The 27902-nt window shown below is 39.4% G+C and overlaps 1 protein-coding gene across 2 annotated transcripts; it reads left to right on the forward strand.

Annotated features, from left to right (window-relative positions):
- Window positions 1-4339: 4339 nt before the first annotated feature.
- On the forward strand, window positions 4340-27889 carry ankle1 (ankyrin repeat and LEM domain containing 1). 2 transcript variants are annotated; one of them, XM_057842295.1, is made up of 9 exons: window positions 4340-4680; window positions 9555-9707; window positions 10236-10341; window positions 10410-10533; window positions 11522-13870; window positions 13961-14132; window positions 15297-15459; window positions 16772-16904; window positions 21973-27889. In XM_057842295.1, the coding sequence occupies exons 1-9, from the start codon at window positions 4616-4618 to the stop codon at window positions 22137-22139; spliced, it is 3432 nt and encodes a 1143-aa protein (XP_057698278.1). In that variant the 5' UTR covers window positions 4340-4615; the 3' UTR covers window positions 22140-27889. The 2 variants fall into 2 exon arrangements, with proteins under 2 accessions (XP_057698278.1, XP_057698279.1); XM_057842296.1 differs by lacking the exon at window positions 4340-4680 and having other exon boundaries at window positions 9643-9707; window positions 10236-10315.
- Window positions 27890-27902: the final 13 nt, after the last annotated feature.

The raw sequence follows: 27902 nt of genomic DNA on the forward strand, positions 1-27902 counted from the left end.
TTGATTAAGTGTATCCAAGAGATTAAAATCAACAATTATTATCATTATTTTTCTACTTATATTAGTTATTTTATAGACTGAATTCGAATGGAACACACTGGGGACAGCAAAATTCCATAACAACCGTTTAACAGAAGTACTGTATATTAAAAAAAAAAAATTATATACATACATAATATATATATATATATATATATATATATATATATATACAGTGCCTTGCAAAAGTATTCGGCCCCCTTGAACCTTGCAACCTTTCGCCACAAATTTAAGCTTCAAACATAAAGATATAAAATTTTAATTTTTTGTCAAGAATCAATAACAAGTGGGACACAATCGTGAAGTGGAACAAAATTTATTGGATAATTTAAACTTTTTTAACAAATAAAAAATTGAAAAGTGGGGCGTGCAATATTATTCGGCCCCCTTGCGTTAATACTTTGTAGCGCCACCTTTTGCTCCAATTACAGCTGCAAGTCGCTTGGGGTATGTTTCTATCAGTTTTTCACATCGAGAGACTGACATTCTTGCCCATTCTTCCTTGCAAAACAGCTCGAGCTCAGTGAGGTTGGATGGAGAGTGTTTGTGAACAGCAGTCTTCAGCTCTTTCCACAGATTCTCGATTGGATTCAGGTCTGGACTTTGACTTGGCCATTCTAACACCTGGATACGTTTATTTTTGAACCATTCCATTGTAGATTTGGCTTTATGTTTTGGATCATTGTCCTGTTGGAAGATAAATCTCCGTCCCAGTCTCAGGTCTTGTGCAGATACCAACAGGTTATCTTCCAGAATGTTCCTGTATTTGGCTGCATCCATCTTCCCTGTCCCTACTGAAGAAAAGCAGGCCCAAACCATGATGCTGCCACCACCATGTTTGACAGTGGGGATGGTGTGTTCAGTGTGATGAGCTGTGTTGCTTTTACGCCAAACATATCGTTTTGCATTGTGGCCAAAAAGTTCAATTTTGGTTTCATCTGACCAGAGCACCTTCTTCCACATGTTTGGTGTGTCTCCCAGGTGGCTTGTGGCAAACTTTAAACGAGACTTTTTATGGATATCTTTGAGAAATGGCATTCCTCTTGATACTCTTCCATAAAGGCCAGATTTGTGCAGTGTACGACTGATTGTTGTCCTATGGACAGACTCTCCCACCTCAGCTGTAGATCTCTGCAGTTCATCCAGAGTGATCATGGGCCTCTTGGCTGCATCTCTGATCAGTTTTCTCCTTGTTTGAGAAGAAAGTTTGGAAGGACGGCCGGGTCTTGGTAGATTTGCAGTGGTCTGATGCTCCTTCCATTTCAATATGATGGCTTGCACAGTGCTCCTTGAGATGTTTAAAGCTTGGGAAATCTTTTTGTATCCAAATCCGGCTTTAAACATCTCCACAACAGTATCTCGGACCTGCCTGGTGTGTTCCTTGGTTTTCATAATGCTCTCTGCACTTGAAACAGAACCCTGAGACCATCACAGAGCAGGTGCATTTATACGGAGACTTGATTACACACAGGTGGATTCTATTTATCATCATCGGTCATTTAGGACAACATTGGATACTTCAGAGATCCTCACTGAACTTCTGGAGTGAGTTTGCTGCACTGAAAGTAAAGGGGCCTAATAATATTGCATGCCCCACTTTTCAGTTTTTTATTTGTTAAAAAAGTTTAAATTATCCAATAAATGTTGTTCCACTTCACGATTGTGTCCCACTTGTTGTTGATTCTTGACAAAAAAATTAAATTTCATATCTTTATGTTTGAAGCCTGAAATGTGGCGAAAGGTTGCAAGATTCAAGGGGGCCGAATACTTTTGCAAGGCACTGTATATATAAACAAATGGTACCCCATAAAAAATGACCCATGTATGATTATATGAAATAAACAAATATGATGGAATAAATATACGAAATATATATTAATATATTTAAAAAATCCTTCTCACCACTTGTGGGATAGTATATGTGTTATTCTCAGGCTCGGGTCCTATACCTGAGGCCTGGGAGTTTGAAGGTTCTGCGCACTTTATCACCTTCACTCTCTTCTGCTCTTTGTCCACCACGATGTCCGGTTGGTTAGCCTGGAACTGCTAGTCAGTTTGGAAGCTGAAGTCCCACAGAACTTTGGCCTTGTTGTTCTCAGCAACACTAGTTAACCCTTGTTACAGATGTTCCTGTATACCAGGGGTGCTCAAGTCCAGTCCTCGAGAGCCCCTATCCAGCTTGTTTTCCATTTCTCCCTCCTCCAACACACCTGACTCAAATAATCAGGATCATTATCAGGCTCCTGCAGAGCTTGCTGATGAGCTGATCATTTGATTCAGATGTTTTCAAGCACGGAGACATGGAAAAAAAGCTGGATAGGGGCTCTCGAGGACCGGACTTGGGCACCCTGCTGTATACTATCCGAGCCACTCTGTTGTGCCTCTTCATGTGTGCTGATCCACTCATATACTAGTACATGAAAAGGATCAGGTTTTTAATTTAAAAACAATATATATGGCGGAAAACTTACGTGACTTAAAGTTCCACTCTGAGACCCCCAATTTGGCCAAATTTCAAAATTATCTGATATGCATGTGTGATACATCATTGGAAAGCTTAAAATCTCAATTTTCTGGGGGAAGAAAAATTTTGAACTGGAGGGCATTTTTAAAAAAAAAAAAATAGTTTTTTAAACAGCAAAACCCTATCTGGAGGTGAGAGCACGCGAGAGCAGAGTAACAGACACCATGACTTTAACAAGATATTATTGGGTACTTACCTTGTTTCGATCCAATAACTCTATGTTGCATGTATTACTGAGTGTCAAGATACAGCTGTGAATGGCCACAGCTGGATTTTTTAGGAATTTTATGGGTGAAACATGGTAATATAACAAGGGTCGCGATGCAGAAATCGCAGACATCAAGGAGTGGTCGAGATTTTCTTTTCATATATTTACGCTTTTAAACTTGTTATCACTATTATTTATCATCTAACATATCAGAGAAAATGTGACAGTAACAAAAAAAAAAATATATATATAATTAAGCGATAGTTATGAGGTAGATATCCGTGACTTTTTTGCAGACGCCATTTTTTTTCATTGTGAGATAATTTGTTTAAAAAAGTTTAAAATATGTGAGTGAATCATTTTTTAAAGTAGTTTTTTTAAAATATTTTTTTAAACGAAATATGAGACATCAATTAATAATTCTAACCTAAAAATGACAGACATTTTGAAAAATAAATATAATTAATTACCTTCATTTTATGGCTGGGTTGAAACAAAAGCGGTTGCGCGATGTCTGTAAATGGGAGTTTTCAGGGTAAAACAGAAAAATTACAAATAGTTCGGGGGCTTAACGCACCATGAATCTGCTATGGCAGCAAATAGACATATTGTTCTATCAAACACAACAGTTGTTTTGGCTTAAAATACAGCCGTTTCTTTGAAAGAGGAGTGCAAGTAACAAAATAATCCAGAAATACAATGGCTTTCCCAAAAGAACCAAAAATATATACGTTTTATATTCCGCAACACTCTAGGAAAAATGCAGAAGAGGAAGTACTGTAACATGTTTGGAACTTTTGGCAAAAAAAAGGTATCAGATCAGGACTCTTTATCGGCTGATTCTCAAAATCTGGTGACTTGGACTCGGCTACGCAATTGGGACATCCCTAATACATACTAGTACAGTATGTATATATATATATATATGTACAGTAGCCTACAGGTCAAAAGTTTGGACACACCTCATTCGTGTGTTTTCTTCATTTTCATGACTATTTACATTGTAAATTCTCACTGAAGGTTGAAAACTATGAATGAACACGCATGGAATTGAGTACTTAGTAAAAAAAAAAAAAAAAAAAAAAAAAAAAAAAGGTGAAATAACTAAAAACATTTATAATATTCTAATATCTTCAAAGTACCCACCCTTTGCTCTGATTACTTTTTTGCACACTTTTGCCATTCTCTTGGTGAGTTTCAAGAGGGAGTCACCTAAAATGGTTTTTGACTTAACAGGCATGCCTTTTCAGGGTTAATTAGAGGAATGTATTGCTTTATCAATGGGGTTAGGACCTTCATTTCTTCATTTGTGTTGCATTGAATGGGGTGTGTCCAAACTATTGCCCTATACTGTACATATGGTTCTTATCAACCATACCGTTTGAGTTAAGAATGGTGAAAATCACTCACCTTTGTTTCGCTGCATAAGAGTGGGCCAGAGACATCTTCTGCTTTAAGATGGCCGCCAGCTACTTACGCCGCCATTTCGATTATTTCATATCTAGCTCAATTTATATGGCATTCAATGGGCGCGACATCCGCATCGTCATTCATGAGGGAGGGTTATTTTCCTTTGGAGGGAAGTTTGATCGAAAAAGACAATGAAATAGCCATATCAACTTGTGAGGCGTAAGGCAAATCCATAATGTAACCGAGGCACATTTTTAACTGATTATTGATTATGCAGAGCAGCGCCGTGCTTCATGCAGAATTAATAATGGATTAGCCTGTTAGCTGAAGTTGTTGTTTTTTTTCCTCGAGCATGTTGCTGCATGGAATGGAATAATCCATTCGTGAAGATGCTAATAATTTAGAATTTAATTATGTTTTGAACGAATGTGGTCATGGATCGGAAGAAGGGGAGACTGGAGAGTCAGCTGTGTTCTGCAGTGAACAATGGAGAACCGAGGTGATGTACACGAAGCATTTTGTTTTGTTTCGACGTGGAAGGAAGGCGGAGGGGGGGCTCCTTGTAAAGGCTCGAGAATGTTTCACGATTGCGTGTCCTTTGTCCAATTACAATTTGTGTGACGTTTATTAAGGTTAACAGAAAGGTAGGTACGTACGTAAGATACTTTACTCACCACATAGAGTGAAAACACATTTTGTAGCCGATGCTGCGATTGTCTAGTGGTCTGAAAGGATTTGACTGCCATTACCCTCTCCGAAACAAAAACAAAACAAAGTAGCATTAAAACAAAACAAAGCAGCATATTAGACCATGTGGAGTATTTTGCGGTAAGTAAACGTATGCAGCTAGATATAGACGATCGGGCGCCATTTAAAGTGCCTGTGACAGCAGAAAAAAAAAAATCTTAAATAGCATTATTATGTGAATTAGAGTCATATTTTGAGACGATTCGACTATATGCAACAATTTGGCAAAGCGCAGATGACGAGAAATTAGTTTTTTAATCTGCCGTTTAGCCCCGCCTGTCATTAGAGACCCCACTCACATGACGTCACAACCACGCGTCCGCACCATATTGTCCGTCAGCTCGTCATGTTTACGCATTACCGCTACGTAAATTCCTCCTATTATGGCGTGTTTTTCTGCTCGTTAAGATTAATAATCAAAATGGTGAAGGCGTGTGTAGCGGTTGGTTGCAGTAACAGAGAAAATAGACGGAGAGACTTGAAGTTCTACCGTATTCCGAGAGACCCGGAGAGGAGAGCGAGATGGACTGCTGCAATTCGACGAGAAAACTGGGCACCAAACGATCACCACGGATTATGTAGTAGTCATTTTATATCTGGTAAGATGCATTTAATATATATTTAGAGGGTTTTGGGCTGACAACAACAATTAAGATCATTGCGAGGCTAATCGCCGACAACATACAGTTTCAAATTCAAGATGTTTATTTCTTCCGCCAACATTATTTTTTGAATAATATTTAGCTAGTACCAAGTGAAAGAAGCTGGCCTCGTCTCCGGATCATCAGTTAAACAGGGGTGTCAAAACTTTTTGCAAAGGGGGCCAGATTTGGTGTGGTAAAAATGTGGGGGGCTAACAATATATTGAAACAAATTTTAGCAAGCCCTTCTGTGTGTCACATTTGCTTTATTATTATTTTTTAAATTCATAATTTCAACAATCTCGACCTTGTGGCGTTCTCTTTCGACACTCGGGCTCTTGCGAAATACTGCTGCTGTGAAATTAAACTAGCTTTAAGTTGCTATAATTTCTCGCTGCGTATCTTCCCTGTAATGTTGTCGTACATGTCAGGGTGTCTTGTTTGGTAATATCGCGTCACATCGAACTCATTGAAAACAGCGACTGTCTCTTTGCAAATGAGGCAGACACAGTTATTGCGTATTTTATTGAAGAACTAGTCCAATATCCACCTATCCCTGAAGCGTCGGCCATCGCAGTCAACTTTTTTTTATTATTGATTGTCGCCATTTTAGAAAATTGGAAGTAAAGGGTCACACGGGGTAATGTTGCTTAGAGTGCTGCTTTTAGTTTTTCAAAGTTTTGTGAGAATAGGCTGAGTTTCTGTGGACAAGATAGTTGTAGATATCAGGGTAGCAGTTGTCAGGCAGAGACGGCGAAGACAGCGGGTCGAAAAATATCGATTTAGGCATCAAATATGGATCTGGCAAATTGATAGACTGAGGGGCAGTTTACATGGCGACTCTGCGACACAGAAAAATGACATCGCTTCGAATGGGCGGGCATATTTTTTTCCGGGCTGAGGGAGCTTGGTGGGGTCAAAGTGCATCATTCTCTGTCGCCCGGTAAATCTGCACTGCCCCCTAGGGCTTGGCATGAATACTACATCGTTTTCATGCGGAATTGCGACATTGTTCAAATGGAGACGCAAATGCAAATGCAAATTTGAAATTGTTCGTATTCTCAGAGAGTCACCATGTAAACGGCCCCTGAAGCTTTTCCACATAACGCCTTTTATGCAACGCATCCAATGAGTTTACAGCGTCTGAAAGCACCGGGGCTTCCATGAATTGCACTATAAATTGCACGACAAATTGAAACCATTGAGAATACGGATAAACAATGACGGACAATATGGCGGCCGGATACAGCGACACGTCATTGTGTGACGTTGGTGAGTGGGGTCTATAGTGCTCTAGCGTCCCCAGCTGGAGGATGACGTCGGCAGCGTCAAGATTTCATGTGGTTTAGAATTTAGCCCATTGATAGGGAAGATTCAGTAATGTGACAGAGAGCAGCAAAATGTCATCATTGTTTCAATCTTTCTACGCCACAGGTGTCAAACCGATTCCAGAAAGGGCCAAGTGGGTGCTGGATTTTGTTCCAACCGATACCGCACAGAGAGTTTAACCAATGAGCTTCCTGCTGAAACAAGCAGCACCTGACAAAGTTTAACTGATTACACATGTAAAAGATCTAATTGGTGAAAAAGTGTCCTCTTCATTGGTTGGAAAGCAAACCTGCACCCACTTGGCCCTTTCTGGAATCGGTTTGACACCTGTGTTCTACGCCAATATTTTTATAGGTTATTCTTTTTATCTAAATATTTCCCCAATTGCTAAATAAATGGTATGGTCCGGACAAATAAGTTTTATGGTAAATGGAATATGAACTGTTAAAAATGCATTTATTCAGTACGACAGGGAAAAATTACTGCATAATGGTCAAAGCTGGTATTTTATGCCACCAGAGTTAGTCCGGCTTTTGTCATTTCCCTGCCCCGGGTTCAGGGACGCAGGAAAGAGCGTAAACAACGGTGGGCTGGCAGTGCTCATCACCGGGAATAAACGCCGAAATTAGCCCATTCTCGGTGGACAAACAGGCCTACGTCAGAGCGGGGAGTTGCTTGTAGCCAAGCAGAGGAAACAGCATTCTTGGCGACCACGGTGTGCGACAAGCCGCTGGTTGTCGGGCGTGTGGCCTTCTCGGTGGTTTGTCACTCACAAGATGCAAGCCACCTCCTTATTAAAACGTTTGCCATGATCCCAGTATTTGACATAATATAAAACACGAAGCTTACTCACTTCCTTGTCTGTCCACTGGTTCTTCGGTTGTCAGACTTCTTTTGCCCATCGCAGTGAACAAGAATCTTTTGGAAATCCAAAAAGCCTCACACCACACTCCCTGGTGCAGCAAGAAAAGCCTGCAGCACATTGGGCTGGCGTGATGCGAAAAATGAACAAATTAATCTGCAAAATCAGCTGAATCCGCAGTCCATCTGCATGGTATAAAGCAATGGCTGTGTTGTGAGATGGTGACCCGGGTGACGTCACATTCGCATTCTTCCTCAACCCGAGACTGGAACCGGAAGTCACTCATTTCCATGGCGTGGGATTAAAAAAATTGAATAAATAAATCGATTGGTTCCACACACATCCAAGCTGTCCGTTTCATTCAGGAACATAAAATACCACGTGAAATATGAAATAAACATGCCTTTTGCTGTCATAGGCACTTTTAGGGTTAGTCGTTTGTTCGTCTTTTATTACTTGTATCATATTTGCAGTGGGTAGGTGTGTTTAAGGGAGCGTATTGCAGATTTTTCAGGCATATATCTAAAGCTCATTCAAGTAACAATTTTACTTTGAGTTGATTTGTGATAGCTATATATTTTGTACACGGCAAATTAGAAAAATGACATGGCATTGTGGCTGGCTGTCAAAAACTGTCGGAAATGGGACTTTTTAACACCTTTGGTGGAGGTGAAAAGGTGGACCACCTGATGTGCCCCTTGACTACGTCATCCTCCAAACGCTCACATCTGGCTTACTTCGTTTTTTTGGATATTTTTTTTTTAGCTAATTAGAAACGTTTCAGTTAACAATAGTGTTTTTGTAAAATGGCAATGTAAAATTTAATCTATCAGTTAGCGAAAAACCTCTGTTATTAAAAAGAAAATGTACCTCAGTCCAAATATGCGGATAAAAGTTAGACCAAATACATACAGTGTTCATTTTAAATCATGAAATGTTTCCAATTATGTCTGTGTGCCTGTATGGTTTGCATTTGAGTGCTTTCAAGATTTGGGATAGCATTATCTCAAAGTGGCAATCAATATGTTTATCAGTCTGCTATCGAATGAGCTGTGTTTCGGCACATACGGCATATCCGGAACATATGGCAAACCAAACTTTCTTATGTCTATTTATTTTATATATTCATTAATAATTCATCTATCATTTATGGTTTTATATTGTTTTTAGTTTTGTATTGAACACCAAGTTGAGTACTGCAACAGATTACTTTGAATGTACTGTCATTTAACGAAAACAAATCCTTTTTAATTCGTTTTAAAAGGCAGAAACTGATGTTTGAACCCTGAACCCCAGAACTGTGAAGAAGCAGGAGTATTAACCATTGGTTGACTGCTATTCTGAAGTGCATATCATAAGTCATGAAATCTGTGAACCATCAGTGAGATGCATTGTACCTGAATAGAGTAAACATGAAGTGAGAAGGCGAGGAAATTTTTCATTTTCTTTACCTACCGGTAATTTGTTTCATATATGAATTTGTGTCCTAACACCTGAATTAATGACTGTTACAATAGATCAGGCTTATAATTCAGCGGTAAAACGAAGATTTCCTGGAGAACAGCTGGTCAATGACAAAATTTAAAGATTCACGGCTTGGAAAATAAGCAGGACAAAAATCTAAATCATACTCTCTGACCTTATCATACAGGGCCTATTGCACAATTGAACAAATGTCATGGTTTAGGAAAAAAAGAAAAGAATGCCTTAATTCTTGTGGTTTATTTGCATTGTTACTGAACTTAAGAAATGATCATTTATATCAGGATTTAATAGGTATCTCTTCCTCCACAGATCCGTGCAGCTACTTCTTTCCCAGGGTGCAATCCCTCACCTTGTGGGGAGTAAGGGAGTGGCTGCAATACATTTGGCAGTAGGCAAAGAGAATGAAAAGAACATGCGATGCTTGAAAATGCTATTGCAACATGGTGCTGACCCAAATGTTAAGTGAGTGATACACTGCTTGTTTCTTGGGACCCTTCTCATGTGGTGTGCTTTTATTTTTTAACCGTCAAAACTTTGTAGAAAGCCCTGCAATTGGCTGGCAACCAGTTCAGGGTGTCCTCTGCCTACTGCCCCGAGTTAGCTGGGATAGGCTCCAGCACCTCCGCGACCCTCGTGAGGAAAAGCGGCATGGAAAATGAATGAATGAATGAACTTTATAGAAAATAAATAAATTACACAAGGGAAAATGATTTTTATTATTGTGGCTTTGACATTAGCTTGGTTAACTGATTAAACCTATATCTACCTTTAGATGCTATTTCATTAGTTGATGAATGATATTTCATTAAGCTGTTTTACAAACCTTTATATGTTGTAGAATTTATCATTTTTGGCTGTAGCACCGACATTGTAAATGCCTAAATACTTCCACACAGATTAATAATACACAAAATATTACCGTATGTAAAATATGTAAAAAATTCACTGCTTTGAACAAACAAAACATATTTTTCTTTTTTCCTTTTACAGGTCATTAGATGGCTTGACTCCCCTTCACATAGCTGCAATTTGGGGATGCTATCAAAATCTGAAACTCCTTCTGATGAATGGTGGGAACCCGAATATAAAAGATAACGTAAGAATGTCTACTCATACCTGTCCACAAAATGTATACATTTATCCAACACTTGTTTGCTCATGCAGGAAGGAAATACACCGTTTTGCCTTGCAGAACAGGAGGACAACAGAAGGTGTGCTCAGCTTTTACTGGAGTATCAGTCCAGCTCTTTGGGCACAGAAGCAGAGGACCAGCCTCAGTTCAGATACTGTGAGAAAATGTTTTTTGTTTTAATCCATCCAAAGTGGTGCTGTCGAGTTGATTGATGAGCCATTCAACTAGGTGTAGCCGAGCATTTCATTGTTTACCTCATGAAATATTGTCCAGTGCATGAATGAAAAAACATGCATTGTGTTTTACATGACACCTGAATATAGATAAATCTAAATAGCTAGCTAGCTGTATAGAGGCTAGTGGGCGCGCGGTCCGTCAATACATGATTGTCGCATGCATGCTGCAAATGCAAGCGTGTTTACTTTATGTAGTGCCGTGTTCTTACAAATGAGCAAACTTATAAGAACAAACCTTCAATGGAGCAAAACTTATGGATCCAAAATTGCACAGTGAATGGATCCAAATAGCACTAATAATGACATCATCGTTATTTGGGACAAATGATTGCTATCAAGCACCCAATCAGATGATTTATTTGTGTGTCATATATCAATATCCAACCTGCATTAAAATCGCAATTTGCTGCAGGGATTACGGTGTCATGTCTGGAACATGTTCTTTATAATCCCAAAACAGGCCTTGAATCTTAAAGTTTGAAGCAGGATTTTTTTTTAATGCTGTAAAAAATACTGATAGAATTAGAATGACAAAAATAATCAAATAGGTTTAGGTTTCAGAGGGAAAAAAGGAGTTATGAACAAGTTATTTTTTTAAACAAACTTGGCACAAAAGTTGAAAAATATAGACTATTCACTGAACTTTTAAAAAAAATATTCATGAACTAAGCTTTGAACTAGTTTGCATAGAAAATTGACTTTCCCCAAACTGATAGCTCGGTGTAGTGGCATTAGCTCTTGCTAATGTCAGTTGTAATCAAAATAGAGATGCCAAACCTTGATGAATATTGCAATAAATTCAAATACTGCATGTCAGCACATGATCATTCGACTGGGTAAGTTATAGGGAAACTTCCTCAACACTCTAATGGTGATCGTCATTGTTTGTCTCTTTTATCTGTCCTTAGCGGTCCATTCTGACCTCACAGACACATCTGGCTATCCTGAATCTCGCGACAGTTTCACTTCCCAGTCATCTATCGTAAGTGAACTTGATGAAGCCCCTTTAAGCAGCACAAGGCTGTCATCATTTTTTAACTGTGCAAACATCAATGGAAGGGCAATTAACAAAGAAGTAATTTACAGCAGACTCTATGAAGGGGATGCGGCGTTGCAACATAACCTTGAGACTAGTTCTTTCTCACATTGGACTCCTGAAGATGCCTCCCTTTTATCAAGCACTCGCATGTCTACATTGGGTCCCACAATGCTTTTTCCAAAGGAGAATAATATGTTTGCTGATGATGATGTCATCTTGTCAAAGGGAGGTGTACCTAATCAAATCAGAGAAAATAGGCAAATTACTCCCACCAACCATGACACACCTTCAACATTTCTTGACAGAGGAGCAAACCGTAAAAGTGTCAGTTTCTGTGACGCCGACAAATGTTTTCCTGTTTTCAGTCCTGAATTTCACACAAAGATACCAACTGTTGGTGATACACAGGATAATGGCTGGATTTCTTTCGATCTTTCTGAGTATTCTGGGTTCCTGGATTCTGAACGTTTGGCAACAGTTTTACCCCAGCAGGGCATAGATGTCACATCACCAGACCATGTCTTTGTTTTCTCCCGGGAGAGTACTGAAAGCTCAGATGAAAACATGGACAAAACCGTTATCAGTCACTGCACGTTGTCAGACAGCGATAAAAACGGTGATAAGGATGTAAAAGAAATTCATGGAAATTTAGACAAAGGCCCAGCACATCCTAGTGGGGAGAGCAGTAGCAGTGGAGGCAGCAGTAGTTACAATAGTTGTGAAAGTGATCATTACACAAGTGCAATGGATATTTCCATTCATCCCAGCCAGCTGCCTCTATCTGAAGAAACTACCAAATCCGGTGATGGTGATGATTCACAAGCTAAAACTGATCCTCTAGTTGATATTTTTAAAATTAATAAACTGAGTTTGATTGAAGATAACCATCCAAGCACTAACATGGTTAAGGTTTGTGCAGATCCTGCTGTAATTACTTTGAGTAAAGCAGACCGCTCATCGGATGACATTCAGCAAGCAATTCCATCTGAAAACCAAGAGCCATTTATACCAAGTCCTTTCGTAACAGATCGGACTCAATCGAGGCAGAGTTATTACTCATTGAGAACTAGCAAACCCCCTGAGGAGGGTACCTCTGGCCTATTTGAGGAGACGGTTTCAAAACCAGTGCGAACTCGCAACATAACTCCCAGAACCCAGAAAAATAACAGCTCTTACAGTTCACCACATCATCTATGCTTCACATGGTCCAATTCGGAAAGTACTACAGGGCCAGATTCCTTGCACAAAGACTACCCAGACACTCAGTCCAACATACCTGGAGCAGGTTCATGTGTGAACTCAAGCCAGGCCGAAACCATCATCCTCCCCCAAACCATGAGTGAGGCATTTGTTGAGTCAGAGACTCTTTGTGACACAGTTATCTTGGAGGCCAATCACGATTCCTCGATGGATTCATATGAAAGAAATCTTGCAGACGTTATCCAGGCCATTCAAGGACAAGAGGTTGAACTTATTAAAGATGGGGATTTTTTGACAGATGATGTGACAAGTACTGATGAAGCAACAAAAAAGGCCACCGAAGCACCTTGCCTTTCAAAGGAAGATTTTTGGATCACAGAGGACTCTAGCTCGAAGGGTGTATCTGTCTCTTCTTCATCCAGTTCCAGCTATTCCCCAAAGCGGTCAAGGACAGATTCAGACATTCTAAGCACTCCAGGAACTCCAGGCACTTCATGCCCTCCCAGATACAGCATGAGTAGACTACTGACTAACCAAAGGTCACAGCATCTGGCCAACCTTTCTTACACCCCTGGGGGGCGTCCACATATTGAGGATGCAGATGAACCAGTGGAATACCTTTACACTGATATGGAACAGGGTTACAAACTGATTGAGGCCCACATTCCACCAACGGCTAATACCTCTTGTGACTCCAGCATGAGTACCTCTAGTAGTGAAGACACCATCCTCTATGACTGGCGTGCTATGAAGACCAAGCTACAAGACACCAAAGAAAACCAGAAACCACCAACAAGTCCTAATAAGAAGACCAATGAGGTTAAGAATAGATTTTTGATGGAGATTGAAGGGATGACAGATAAGGAGCTCAGACGGAGGCTCATAGAGGTGGGAGAGAGTCCAGGCCCCATTAGCCGTCGAACCAGGCCAGTCTACATTCGAAGGTTGTGCTGCCAGTTGCAGGACTTAAACTCTAAACCATCACGGCCCCAGGTCCATGTGGAACAGCCACAAACTGGTATTTATATTTATTGCCTGATTATACATTTGACAGTTTCATTTATTTCACCCAATTTAACTATCTTTTTGTTTCCCTCTTTCTGTGTAGCACATTCAGTTTATAGCCCAGAATTGAATCTGGCCCTTCAAACTTTTAAGTTGCCTGACTGTCAGGGTGAAGAGCAGGCCTTGTGCCAACAATTTGACCAACCGGATCAGAACAAAAAGTGGAGAGAGGGCAATATCAAGTCCAGCTTTAACTATCTGCTGCTTGACCCAAGGTGATGTTCAGGACTGTCCTATCTTTCATCTTTAGCTCCTGTTTGAAGATTAGATATACAGTGGTACCTCTACATACGATCGCTTCGACACACGAACTTTCGACATCCGACGTAAAATTTGACTCGCCATTTGTTTCTACATCCGATGACATGCTCGAAATACGACGACAATGGCAGCACCGCAGACGAATGCACGGCGGATTTTCTTGTGTGACAAATCAACACTGGTTTCAGAAAAGGTTGGTACAGGTGGTGAAACAAGGAAAAAGTTGACGCTTACCTTCTAAATGAAGATGCAAATGACAGAAAAATATGAGCGTAGGGTGGGCATCCGTGAAATGGCTCAAAAATACATCTCCACGGTCCTCCTATGACCATCGTTCGCCAGTCTTTATAAGTTAAGCTGACAATTCCTTTTGTGGTAACATCTCCAGAGAAATCGCCAACTTCGCCACGTTTTTATCATTTATTTCACAACTTATTCAAAACAAAACACCTTCTGTCTGCCGCAATTGAGGTGTTCTCAAGAAAACATTCAAAGTTAAGGGGAACTCAAGCTCACCGGTCTGTCTCTGGCACGTGAGCCTCGCGGTGCGTTCAGGGTCAGCAAAAAACGTCCGCCACATTAGAACCCGATTCGTTACATTAATACAGGAATTATTATTATTATTATTATTATTATTCCGATTTTGATTTATAATTTATTTGTTTTGCTATGTGTAATTGCCATTTGTAATAGTACCAGCAGTATTTTTTAAGGATTCAGTGAAGGTTTTTGGGCTGTGGAACGAATTAATGGAATTATAATGTATTCCTATGGGAAAATCCTGCTCGACATACGACCATTTCGACTTACAAACAAGGTCCTGGAACGGATTAACTTCGTATGTAGAGGTACCACTGTATGATTATTTTCTTTTTTAGCTTGAATTACTATTCCCCCCAATTTGCTCATCTTTTGTCTAAGATGGACAAAAACACGCAACATAAAAAAAAAAAAGCTCAAGACAAATGATTACGGACTTATAATTACGGAATAATTACAGATCTAATTGTATGTTGGACCTTGAAACAGCTGTACAGTCTCTTTTGAAGTTTATCTGACAATGTATTTAATAAGATAACAAAATTAAAAAATATTTTTTGTGCAATTCTTTTTGTCAGAGTGACAAGAAATCTTCCATTCCGGAGTCACAGCATGACATCACAAGAATGTTTCCAGACGTTTGTTCGTGCCATTTTTTATGTGGGCAAAGGAAAACGCTCCCGCCCCTACAGTCATCTTTACGAGGCCTTGGAGTACTACAAAGGGGATAAGACCTCAAAAGTAAAGTGTAACTGTGGATTTAATTTAAATGAAGGGATAGTGAATAATATTACTAATCTTAAACAGAGCTCGAAGTTAACCACTTCCCAGTTGTGTGGGCCTACTTAAAAAAAAGTCACAGGCAAGAAGACCAGACATAAAACATCCCCATTGAGCAAGCATATGAATAAATATATATAATGAGTCACTTATAGTACTTTAACGTCTCAGAAAACAAGGTCAGACTTAATTTGCTTAGTTGCTTTTCTCAATTATTTGTTCATGGAACGGCTACTGGGTGTGCTACAGCTGACACCAAAAAACAACAATAATCTCTCACTTTTTCCACTTACCCACCTTTCACTCACCCTTCCCTGTGTAATGATGTGTTCATTGTAATCAGAAACAGCAGTGCCCATCAAATAAGACCGACATACAACAACTCGGAACTGGATTTATGACAGTACAAAATACAGTGTTCTGACCGCTCACTGATTCGCTAAACTGACACTAAACGCTTCAATTGAGCGCGTCAATTCTATGGAGTTATTTCGTTTTTCCTCCGCTTTATAAAATGCTTCAGTTTGGCATTGGCACTGAGTCTGAAGGATGTGGCTGGATGATGGTAGACCTTTGCATTCTACTCATCAAAACTTTGTCAATATGGAGAAACTGGATTGGTTAAATTGTCACCAATATTCACCAGGCTAAGGCAATAACCTCGAGCCGATCGCTAGCCATCCCGTGGCGGCGACATCTCATTCGAATGTCTGCCCTATCAATTTACGATGGTACTCTCTGCGCCTACCATGGTGACCACGGGTAACGGGGAATCGGGGTTCGATTCCGGAGAGGGAGTCGTTATGCAATGGGCACAAATTATTACTGCTAAAAATGTGTTTTTTTTTTTTTTTTTTTTTTTTCCAAAACCATGCAATTGGATTATTTTCCTTTGTCATCAATCAGTTTTTGTCTTGATTGATGTCAAGGTTGTTTCAGTTGTTTATTTATATTCTTAAAATACTAAATTTTGAATAAATTACAATATACCTTAGATGGTGAAATCCTTATTTCTTTTAAATTATATCAATTTTATTTTTCTAAAAAAATGTGGATTGGATAACAATACTTAACAGGGCAGGCTTAAGTTTGACAAGGGCAGGAAAAAAAATTTAAGTGCTTGCCTGAAATGACAAAAAAGAAGTTAACTTCAAGCCCTGCTTCTTTGTATGTGGAAATTAAAAAGAAGCAGATAATACACTCATTTTTTAATATAAACAAAATACTCTACTGATGCACGTTCTTTTTTTTTTTTTTTCTTAAACTCTGACAGAAACTCTGCTCCAAAGTGCAGCAAATACTTCAGGTATGGAACGCTGAACAGGGAGTTATCTCACTGCATTGCTTTCAGAACGTCATTCCAGTGGAAGCATACACAAGAGAGGCCTGCATGGTGGAGGCCGTCGGTAAGTAAAATACTGTAAGGGAGGGGTCCACAACCGCCGGGCCGTGGACTAGTTCCAATCCATGGCGCATTTGCTACTGAACTGCACAGAAGTAATGAATAATTTCTAACGATCACATTCTGGCTTGTGCCTCTTGGCACACCAATCTGCCTTTCTACCCTATAGTTTTAATAACAAAACTGGATAGGATGTCATCATAGAAATCTATTGAAGCAAACATCTAGCATCTGTTTTAAAAAAAAGAAAAGAAAAAAAAATATGACGGAAAACACTCAGGTGACTTGAAGTTCCGCTCTGAGACCCCCAATTTGGCCAAATTTCAAAATTGTCCGATATGCACGTGTGATACATCATTGGAAAGCTTAAAATCTCAATTTTCTGGGGGAAGAAAAATTTTGAAGAGGAGGGCATTTTTAAAAAAAGATATTTTTAAACAGCAAAACCCTAACTGGAGCCGAGAGCACGCGAGAGCAGAGTTAAAGACGCCACGATTTTAACTAGATGTTATCGCGTACATACTATGTTTCGATCCAAAAACTCCATGTAGCATGTATCACTGAGTGTCAAGACACAGCTGTGAATGGCCGCAGACGGATTTTCGGGGGATTTTATTGGTGAAACATGGTGATATAACAAGGGTCGTGATGCAGAAATCGCAGACAACAAGGAGTGGTTCAGATTTTCTTTTTCATATAGTTACCCTTTTAAATGTTATTTTTCAATTTTTTTTCAATTTTTTTGTTTTTTTGTTTGGATCGATAATTTATCATCTAACATATCGGGGAAAATGCGACAGTAACAAAAAAAATATACAATTAAGCGATAGTTATGAGGTAGATATATGTGACTATTTTACAGACGCCAAATTTTTCATTGTGACGTAATTTGTTTAAAAGTTTTAAATATGTGAGTGAATCATTTTTTTAGTCTTTTTTTTTTTTCTTTTAAAACTAAATATTAGACATGAATTAATGATTCTAAGCTAAAAATGATAAACATTTTGAATAATAAATATAATTACTTACCTTCTTTTTATGGCTAGGTTGAAACAAAAGCGGTTGCGCGACGTCTGTAAACGGGGGTTTTCAGGGTAAAACGGACAAATTAAAAATAATTTGGAGGCTTAGTGCCCCATGAATCTGCTATGGCAGCATATAGACATATTATTTTATCAAACACAACAGTTCTTTTGGCTTAAAATAAAGCAGTTTATTTTAAAGAGGGGTGCAAGAGCAGAAACTGCTTTTTTAGTCTTGTCTGTGTTTTCCGCCATATATATTTACGCCTCGATAATGACGTAGGCGCATCAGATTTGTTTGTGGAACAGGTGACCCTCAGGTATCTGGTCCATTCTGCATAATGTATGGCTAAAAGCTAGCAAACGAGCCAATTAAGCCATCAAACTTGCTTCGGCATATAGTGACTAAGTACCCTGGAATAATAGATAAAGACAAGCATTAGCACGGTGGCCCGAAACAATTACTGAGGGGCATCACATCAACAAAAGTGAATGCACTGAGAGTATCATGCTTCATGGCGAACCGTATTGCTAAACCCAAGAAACATTTCAGGATTGGAGAAGAACTTGTTAGGCCTGCAACCAAGGATATTTGCTGTCAAGTTAATGGAGTGGCCGCTGTTAAAAAGGTTGTGAGCACTCGCATCATCGCGCACGAGAACGTGGCATTAAAAACAATGACAAACACGGAGTTTGTACTCAACAGAGAAGCGGAGAGAGACATGGACTTGATTTGACTGAACATTTTTTCACAAATTTTTTTTTTTTTTTTTTTTGCGTTTACCATGAGTTTTTGAGTCCCCGACCACGTCAACAACTTGTTCTCTACTATTTAATTACTGTTTTAAATTACATACTGTAACTTGCATAAATCACCGTCACTCCTCATTGCTTCTGCTATGGCGTTCCATGCAGATTCCTTTTTAAACATTGTGACTTTCCACCTCCATCATCGTCCATGTTCGCTGGTGTTTAAACCATGAATAAGCACCTGGCCCGGCTCCGCCCATTTTGACAGATGTGTTCCAGCAAAAAATAGAAAATAGCCCAAACCATTCGGTGGGCTCTGGCACGTCAGAGATGGTCCGCAGTCAATCCGTAGCGCTGATGCGGCCGGTATAATTTGAACAATAGGATAGAATGAAAACGCATTGGCTCCGGTGCTATATCTTGCCGGACCCGGACTGCAAACACATCCGGTGTAATTTGGTCTTTACATTTTGCTGTATTTTTTTGCCACACATCGCCAGTCCATGGAAAAAAAGGCCCACTTCCCACTGGTCTGTGGTGCAAAAAATGTTTGGGACCTGCAACAGGCATGAAAATCTCCTTTCGGCGGAATTCGCCGTTTTTAAGTCAAAAAGGGCGACCTACGTGAATTGCGTAGATCCGAGGAGAAATTCTTTTTGGGGGGGGGGGGGGGGGGGTCGGGAGGTTTTATTTAATTATTATTATTATCATCATGTGATTAACTTAGTACGTAAACTGAGCACTTAAGAACACAGTCAGCAAATCCTTCTAGATGCTTCGCTGACGAGAACCAATCATCGGCCCAAGCTGCGTTCCATTATTCCAAACGCGCGCACTCCTTACGCGTGTACATGGAGTGCTCGGAGAGCCTTCGGTTGCATTGCAAAGCAGCGAAAACAAAAAGCAGGCCTTATCCACATCGGGGCAGACCAGAGCGCAGCATACACACTTGCCTGTATTTGCCAGCAGATTGAATTTGGTGAGTAATGGTTTCAATCGTTTTCACGTTTTGCGATATAAAAAAGTTACTGCCATTCGTTGCAGCTTGCGTTGAACACTGCCAGAGCTAGCCAAATCTCCCATGAAAAAAAAATAGCTCCCGTTAAATTGGCGTCAAGCTTGTGTATTTAGCGGTAATATAAACGAAGAAACACACTGTTGAGTCAAATTAAGCGGCATTCTCTCGGATGGAGGGGGCGCCTCACATCGCTCCCGTCGTCCGCCGGAAACGCGTTATTTTCGGCTTTGATTTGAGCTGACGGCCGGTGTCGGCACAACAGCGGCCCGACAAGTGGTGGGAATGAGTCCTGCTTCTTAAAGCTTTTCAGAAATACAGGGATCCATCGTTTTTCGCGGTTAATGGGGATCAGAACCCGCCGCAATAAGTGAAAACCGCGAAGTAGCGCCCCCCCCCCCCCCCCCCCCCATTTTTTTGTGCGTGTTCAATGCATTTATTCAGATTTTACATTGGAAAAAAGATAGATATATATAAGACATGTTTTTTTTTCACTTTTTTCACCAAAGTATCATTTATAAATGGTTTTCAAGCACTTCAAAATGTAAGAATTATGATGTTTTAAACATGTTACTGCCCCACCGAATTATTTTTAAACAAGAATAAAGTAGTTAGAAAATGCTTGGCTTCATAGTGAGTCTACTCAAACCCTCTCAGGCTTTGGTAAACGGTGATTGGCACATGTGCAAAGTTTTTCTTTTTATATATATATTTTTTTGTTTGAAGCAACTTATTTGATTGAATAATAAAGACACAAATGTCCTAGCCAAAATGTGGCCCAAACGCAAAACATTACTTAAATGGAAAAATTTGTTTCAATCAAGAAAAATAGTTTTCAAATGCTTTTTTTGTCTCAAATTTATTATTGCAATCAAAAACATTTTTTTTTAATTGAAGCTACTTTTTGGGATTAAAAGTATATACTGTATTTTGATTGAAGCAACTTTGTTTTTGATAGAAGTAACTTTGTTTTTTGATTGAATAATAAAAACACAAATCTAACTCCATCGTTATTGAGTGAGAAAGAAATTAAGAAAGCTTTAAAACTAAAAGCCACCGGGGAGTCTGTTTGTTTTTTTAAATATTTATATTTCATTACATAGACATGCGTCGTAGGGAAGGGAGATTGAGGGATAAAAAAGGGAGTTAGATGAGGCTGCTAAAGGCAGTGGATGAGGGATAAAAAAGGGAGTTAGATGAGGCTGCTAAAGGCAGTGGATACCTCATCAGCTGGGTGAATAGCAGACCTGGTAAGAACAAGTTTGCAAGGATAGTCGGGTATTAAATCCAATTATAAACACAATTACAATGTTATTTTTCTATAAGATTTTTATGTCATTGCTTTATTAATCATTAGGTGCTAGAGTTGTTAAGTATGGATAATAATGAAATAATAGTTTTAAGAAAACTGTGCTGTTGGTGGCTCAGTGACCATCTGATGTGGTTTGTTCTCAGATGAACAAGTTGAGGAAGGAAGTTTTGATGCAGACGTTGAAGGAAGAAAAGAGGCAGACTGACTGAGTCATAGCCAGAAAGTGTTGATGACAGTTTTGATTTATATTCACTGTTGCCCCCTCCCAATTAAAGTATGTCACAGTTGCAGCCAATTATTATCTAAAGCTGGTTAAAATTTAAGTTATGTTGTTTTAAGGTGTATTAAATACTTGTTCATGTGCCCCTTTTGATCTACGAGCACCCACCCCTCCACCTGTCTCTGCATGGCCCTGCTGAAACACAGTGTGGGTCGACAGAGCTCAATATTTTGTTGGGGTGTACAATACAGTGTACTGGAACATATTTCCTCCACACCCTTCTCACCTTTTTAACCCCTGACCCATTTTCATGCCTGCTGCAAGTAACCCCATTTCTTTTTAATGAGTAATACAATACACAGTAATAATATTTCTGCAAAATTGTGTTGTTGATTCCTACTATGACGTATGTAGTTTCAGCCATTTTACATATGTGGTCTGAGTAATCTCCCAAACTACGTTTAACTAAAAAGATTAGCGAAACGAAAAGAACCCGATTAGTGGCAACGTGCTAGATGCATTCCAATCTTCTGATACTTTTTTTTTTTAATTCCATGCTGTGATCCCTGTGGTTTGTGAAAACATAGAAGGATCTACAGAAATTCCTAGAGTGAAGCTCTAATTTTGGTGGTCAGTGTTGCTGTCTCGTCAAATGCAAATAATTAAATTAAAAAAAAAATCTTTATACATCTAATCAAGCAGTTATGAAATCCAGTTTGTCACCTTTTCTCCCTCTCTTCATTCATGTTACAGGGTTGAAGATGCTCACCAATGTGAAGCGCGGTGATTTCTATGGTGTGGTATCAAATTGGCCACTGAAGAAAAAGCGCGAGCTGGGTGTCCACCTCCTCTACAGGGCAATGCAGATATTTCTGGCGGAAGGTGAGCGCCAGCTCAGGCCAGCAGATATCAGACACTAAGTAGTGAGAAAAACCTCAGACTTATTAAGACAAAATCTCCTACTCAACATGATTCCTGGACCCCATTTACAACAACGGCACCCACCACACACACAGTCGTGCTGTAAATACTGTACCATAGTTGGTTGATCAGGTTCACTTTTCAGGTTCATTATTTTTTACTCTTTATGATTATGTACATCAAATTTAATCAAATTCTTACTTGTGTAACATGGGAGTCATCACACACTCTCTATCATTGACTCAGATAAATCCCAAATGAAGTCAAGTGGGTTTTACCTGACGTGTTTTCTCGCAAAAAAATGAATTTTTTTTGCGCCAGCACATATTGTATTAACACCTGTTCATATTCATAATTGCCTCCTCCTGTACAAAGGTCCCAGTTCAAGCTGATGAAAAAAGTCACAAGATATGGTCACCATGCTTTATTTTTGGTATGGTTGGTCTTTTGGTGATGAGCAAGGTTGTGTTTTCGTCAAACCTATTCTTTGGAATTATTGCCACCCCCAAAAAAACTTCCGATGCATCCGGCAATAACACATTGCTGTTGTGTATTATTGTGTATGTTCGGCTTAGTTCAGGTGTTTTTTATGTTGTTGTAAGATATAAGAAGTTTTCGTCTTTCTGCTCAAGCCCCTTAGCTCAGACCACATGAGCCCCCGAGGGACACGGTCGAACGCCTACTCCAAATCCACAAAACACAAGTAGACCGGTTGGGCGAACTCCCATGCACCCTCGATGACCCTGCCGAGGGTGTAGAGCTCCTGGTAAAATGGCATCCAATATTTTGAAAAATAATGTAAAAAAAATTAATCAAGTGCACCTTTAATATGCCTTTACTGTGCAATACATTTTAAGTGAATCACTACTTTAATAACATGCACGGGTTGGCAAGTGGTGAGCACTAAAATTGGATACACTTCCAAACAGGCATCATTGGGATCTAGTTGTTTGTACTGGGATTAACAATGCCAGGGTGAATATTAGGGTATCAACACTATTTCACAATGTGTTTACCATATTTTTGGGACTGTAAGTCACATCTGAGTATAAGTTGCACCAGCCATAAAATGCCCAACGAAGAGGAAAAGGAAAACCTATATAAGTCACACCGGAGTATAAGTCGCATTTTTTGGGGAAATTTACTTAAAATTCAAAACATAGAACAAATATGTCATCTTGAAAGGCAATTTAAAATAAAAATGCAATAGAGAACAACATGCTGAATAAGTGTACAGTATGATAATGTTACATGATGCATGAACAACAAAATGCGAACGTGGCCGGTGTGTTAACATAACTATTAAGAGTTATTCAGATAACTATAGCTTAAAGAACATGCTAACAAGTTTACCAAACCATCAGTGTCACTCCAAAACACCATTAACACATATATTAATGTGTTAATAAGTCGCTTCAGAGTATAAGTCGCACTCCCAGCCAAACTAGGGGAAAAAAACTGCGATTTATAAAAAATACGGTGTTCGTAAAAGGACTATGCAGTTGAATTCAACATTGATAAATGATTTGACTTGATCAAAGAATGTTAACAAGCCCATCAAATTTGAATTAAAAAAAAAAAAAAACATTGCGTCTTCAAAATGGGAAAAAAAAAGTCCAACACGCTCTGCTCAAATGCCAAATGTCTACTTGTTACCATAGCTTGTTACAACATGGAAATTGAATGATACATTTTTGTTGTTGTTTCCTATGTCTTCATAAAATTCAAGAACCCCCTAGGGCATCTAAACATTATTTGGGGGGGGTGTTGACTCTCATTTTACATGAGTTGGAAAATTATTGATTAATTCTTAACACATCAATATCTTAAAGGGACTGTACATACTTTTTAGTTAATTTAAGTGCGCTTTCACACTAGCACTGGTTGTTTCTCTTTGTTCGGACCAGAGTTCTTTTTCTCAGATAGTCCACTTCGTTTTGAAAATGTGAACGTGCATACGAACTCTGGTCCGCTCAAAAATCGTGGGTCCCAGTCTGCTTTAAGCGCACCCTACTTGGCTTGTGATTGGAAGCGGTGCAGGGTACCCTAATGCTACATTACATGCAGCTGCTGTGACACTCCACGCTCCCTCCCCTCTCTTAGGAGGGAGGTATTTCCTCTTCTCAAGGGTGTAGGTTTGCATAGGGAGGGTAGGGACATAACACTACCAACTTTTTTTTCAGGATGTCAAAATTATCCCCACCAACTTTTAAGCAACACTGTTTGTATGATATAATGACTTCAGTTATGTAGGTCATTTAGAATGTCTTCCCATATGTTGTAAGGAGAGAATTGGCCCTACCATTATTAAGTGAATTACTTTAATTATTTTCAGACTAACATTGACCCCTTTTCACTTGCAGTCCATGTTTTTCCCCTCACGTTTGATTGGCTGTAGACTTGACCACCCACACACACACGCAATCTCTAAACCCCCCCCCCCCTCCCGACACAAATACAACATGCCGCCTCCTCTGCCTCCTTTGAAGACGAAGAATATTAGAATTTTTTTCCCGCTAGCAGCAGCCACTGTAAGTAATTTCAGTGTTGTGGAAGTGGGGTACACACCACTAATTTTGCTACTGTAGGTCCGAACTGCATCAGAGTTAGCATAACGTTAATCTGTGTGAATTTTCCAAAGTCGAGTAGGAAGCTGTTCTGGGAGAAACATCCTCCTGTATGTGTTTTATACGATTAGCATTAACTAAACTGTGAGAATTGTAGTGAACCGAGATTTATCAGCTTCACCCCAATTTTCATTTTTTAATTTACGTATGTGGTCTTAAACCAGCTCAATGAAGCTTTCGTTTTTTTTTTTTGTTTTTTTTTTTTTGTTTTTTTTTTTGTTAAATGTGGCTGCGCTTGTGGACAAAAGCAGTAGTGTTTTATCTGAACGAGGGCTCAATTTTTATTTATTTTTGTGTTCAAATATTGCAATTTATATTTGCTAATAAAATCCAGACATTTATTCTGGAAGTTTTCAACGTTTCAATGTTCTGTATTCAATGTTTCTTAAGTAGTTTTTGAAAACAAAGGTTTGAATCAAGCGGTGTATCACCTGAACCAACACATATGTACTGCAAAAATACACCTCCTTAAAACTAGTTAAGTTCCCTTGTTTTCAGTGTAAATCTACTGGAAATAAGTGATTTGCCAGTGCTTCAAGTGAATTTTACTCAGATTTCTTGAAATAAGAAAAATAGCTAGCTGAAAATAAGCTTAACAGACTAATTTTAAGCAAAAAGTTAGTATATTTAATCTTTAAAAAAAACTTGTTTGTCAGAAATGTTCTTAATCATTCGGGCTGTTCGGTCCCTGTACGACCAGTGTCAGAGTTTGGTCCGTATTGCCGGCAGTAAGTCGAATTCGTTCCCAGTGAGGGTTGGACTCCACCAAGGCTGCCCTTTATCACCGATTCTGTTCAGAATTTTTATGGACAGAATTTCTAGGCGCGGCCGAAGCGTTGAGGGGGTGCGGTTTGGTGACCTCAGCATTGAATCTCTGCTTTTTGCATATGATGTGGTGCTGTCTCACTGGAGCGGTTCACAGCCGAGTGTGAAGCGGTTGGGATGAAGATCAGCACCTCCAAATCCGAGACCAAGGTCCTCAGTTGGAAAAGGGTGGAGTGCCCTCTCCAGGTCGGGGATGAGATCCTGCCCCAAGTGGAGGAATTCAAGTAACTTGGGGTCTTGTTCACGAGTGAGGGATGGACGAGGCGGGAGGCCGGTCCATAGTGGTGAAGAGTGAGCTGAGCTGAAAGGCGAAGCTCTCGATTTACCAGTCGATCTACGTTCCTACCCTCACCTATGGTCACGAGCTTTGGGTCGTGACCAAAAGAACAAGATCCCGGATACAAGCGGCCGAAATGAGTTTTCACCGCAGGGTGTCCGGGCTCTCCCTTAGAGATACTGTAGGGGGAGAAGCTCGATCAGCCGGGAAGGACTCTGCGTCAAGCCGCTACTCGTCCGCGTTGAGAGGAGCCAGCTAAGGTGGCTCGGGCATCTGGTTCGGATGCCTCCTGGACGCCTCCACGGATATAGTGTTCCGGGCATGTCCCACTGGTGAGAGGCCCCAGGGATGACCCAGGACACGTTGTAGAGACTATGTCTCTCGGCTGGCCTAAAAATGCCTTGGGATCCCGCCGAAGGAACTAGTTGAAGTGGCTGGGGAGAGGGAAGTCTGGGCTTCCCTGATAAAGCTGTTGCCCCCGCGACCCGACCTCGAAGCAAGCGGAAGATGATGGTATGGTATGGTATGGTATGGTTCTTAATTCAAGAGCAAAAAGCACATTTTTCTGGATTTAGGTGAAAAATGACCAACTTTTAGATGGGTTTAATAAGAAAAAATAGTAATGTTTACTTAATTTAAATGGAATAATCTGATGTATTAACCTGTTAGTCTTTAACACTCAAAACGAGATGGAGAAAATTATTCGACTAAATTTTAAGAAAAATTATCAGATTAAGACGTTATAAATTTGCAATGTGAAAGTTAGTATGAATCAATACAGATTTATTTGACATTAATCAATTAATTAGGTTCAGTTTTGTGAGAAATGTAGCCCTTAACCCCATTCACCCAATCTGTTTGGTCTTATTAATGTCCCATCCCCAGCAAAAAGTGTACATGCAGGTTATGTTGTGATATTGTCCCTACCAATATTGAGACCAAACATACGCCCTTGCCTCTTCTATATTTGTTCAATCAATGAGAGCGCCTTTCGTCCACGTGATGCTAATCTGAAAGTTTGGTGCAATCTGAATGTTGTTGCTAGGTAGCTCTTCAACCAGACCCTGGTCCTCTTGGTCTAATGTGAAAATGCCATAAAAATACTTTTCTACTCCATGAATGATCCACCAATGCCCTGATGAATTAATGACATTTTAACTGGGACTGCCCAAAATAGCCCTTTTTCTTACCTTCAATAGTGTTCGGATGAAACGCGCCTGTGCATGTCTCTGGGGCAGCAGCGCTATTTCATCGAGCCTCCGCCTTGTCTCCGATTGGCAAAAACACTTTTATGACCCACTTAAGAGTTGCTACTTTAACTGTTTTTACGTTTCTGGTGCTGATTTGAATGACCAAAAGCTCGTTACTTTATGTTCATGCTTGTACAAGCTTGCGCCATGCACGAGCTGCAGTTACGCTTTAGGCTCGAGCTAGCAGTTGCGAACAAAAAAAGTGACACATATTGTATAGTCCCTTTAAGTTATGGTCAGTCAAGGTGGTACAATATATCTGTCTTGCTCTTTCTTCTTTCTTAACTGGTGAGTTTTTATTATAATTATTTTTTTTAAACTATTCTGAGAAATCTGCTGAAAATTTTAAAAGTGGTTTAATAGTGTTGTGAACTCTTGTTTATTCTATGTGTTTAATGTGTCTAATGTGTTTTTCCTATTTCTAAAAGTTTACTCTCATTTCAGTATCTGTTGTAATGTCCCCTTAGATATTTTGAAACATGAACCATCACACACCATAGACAGTAACGATTTGCATTTCTGCTGCTAAATTAGCCAAATCAGTTTTTTTTTTTTTTTTTTTTTTTTTAACCCAAATTATTTTGTACATATTTTACCAATTAAGTAAATAGGATATTAAATTGGATGAATGTATGGTTCATGAGTTTCCATTTTTAAATGAATTTATATTGCAACATGTTGATTTTGGTTCCCTTATTATTTACAGCAGTATCAGTGTGATCATCTCAACAATTTTAGGAAATGTTTGTTTCTGTAATAAATAGTCAAAACATCGGGAAAAAG

The sequence above is a fragment of the Corythoichthys intestinalis genome, chromosome 7 (genome assembly GCF_030265065.1).
Source record: "Corythoichthys intestinalis isolate RoL2023-P3 chromosome 7, ASM3026506v1, whole genome shotgun sequence".
In the NCBI taxonomy this organism is placed as follows: Eukaryota; Metazoa; Chordata; class Actinopteri; order Syngnathiformes; family Syngnathidae; genus Corythoichthys; species Corythoichthys intestinalis.

Excerpts from the sequence above, each read along its gene's own strand:
- ankle1 (XM_057842295.1), top strand. The coding sequence starts at position 4,616 with ATGGATCGGAAGAAGGGGAGACTGGAGAGTCAGCTGTGTTCTGCAGTG. Across the intron at positions 9,708-10,235 it reads GGTGCTGACCCAAATGTTAA|GTCATTAGATGGCTTGACTC; the intron begins GTGAGTGATACA and ends TTCCTTTTACAG. Across the intron at positions 13,871-13,960 it reads TGTGGAACAGCCACAAACTG|CACATTCAGTTTATAGCCCA; the intron begins GTATTTATATTT and ends CTTTCTGTGTAG.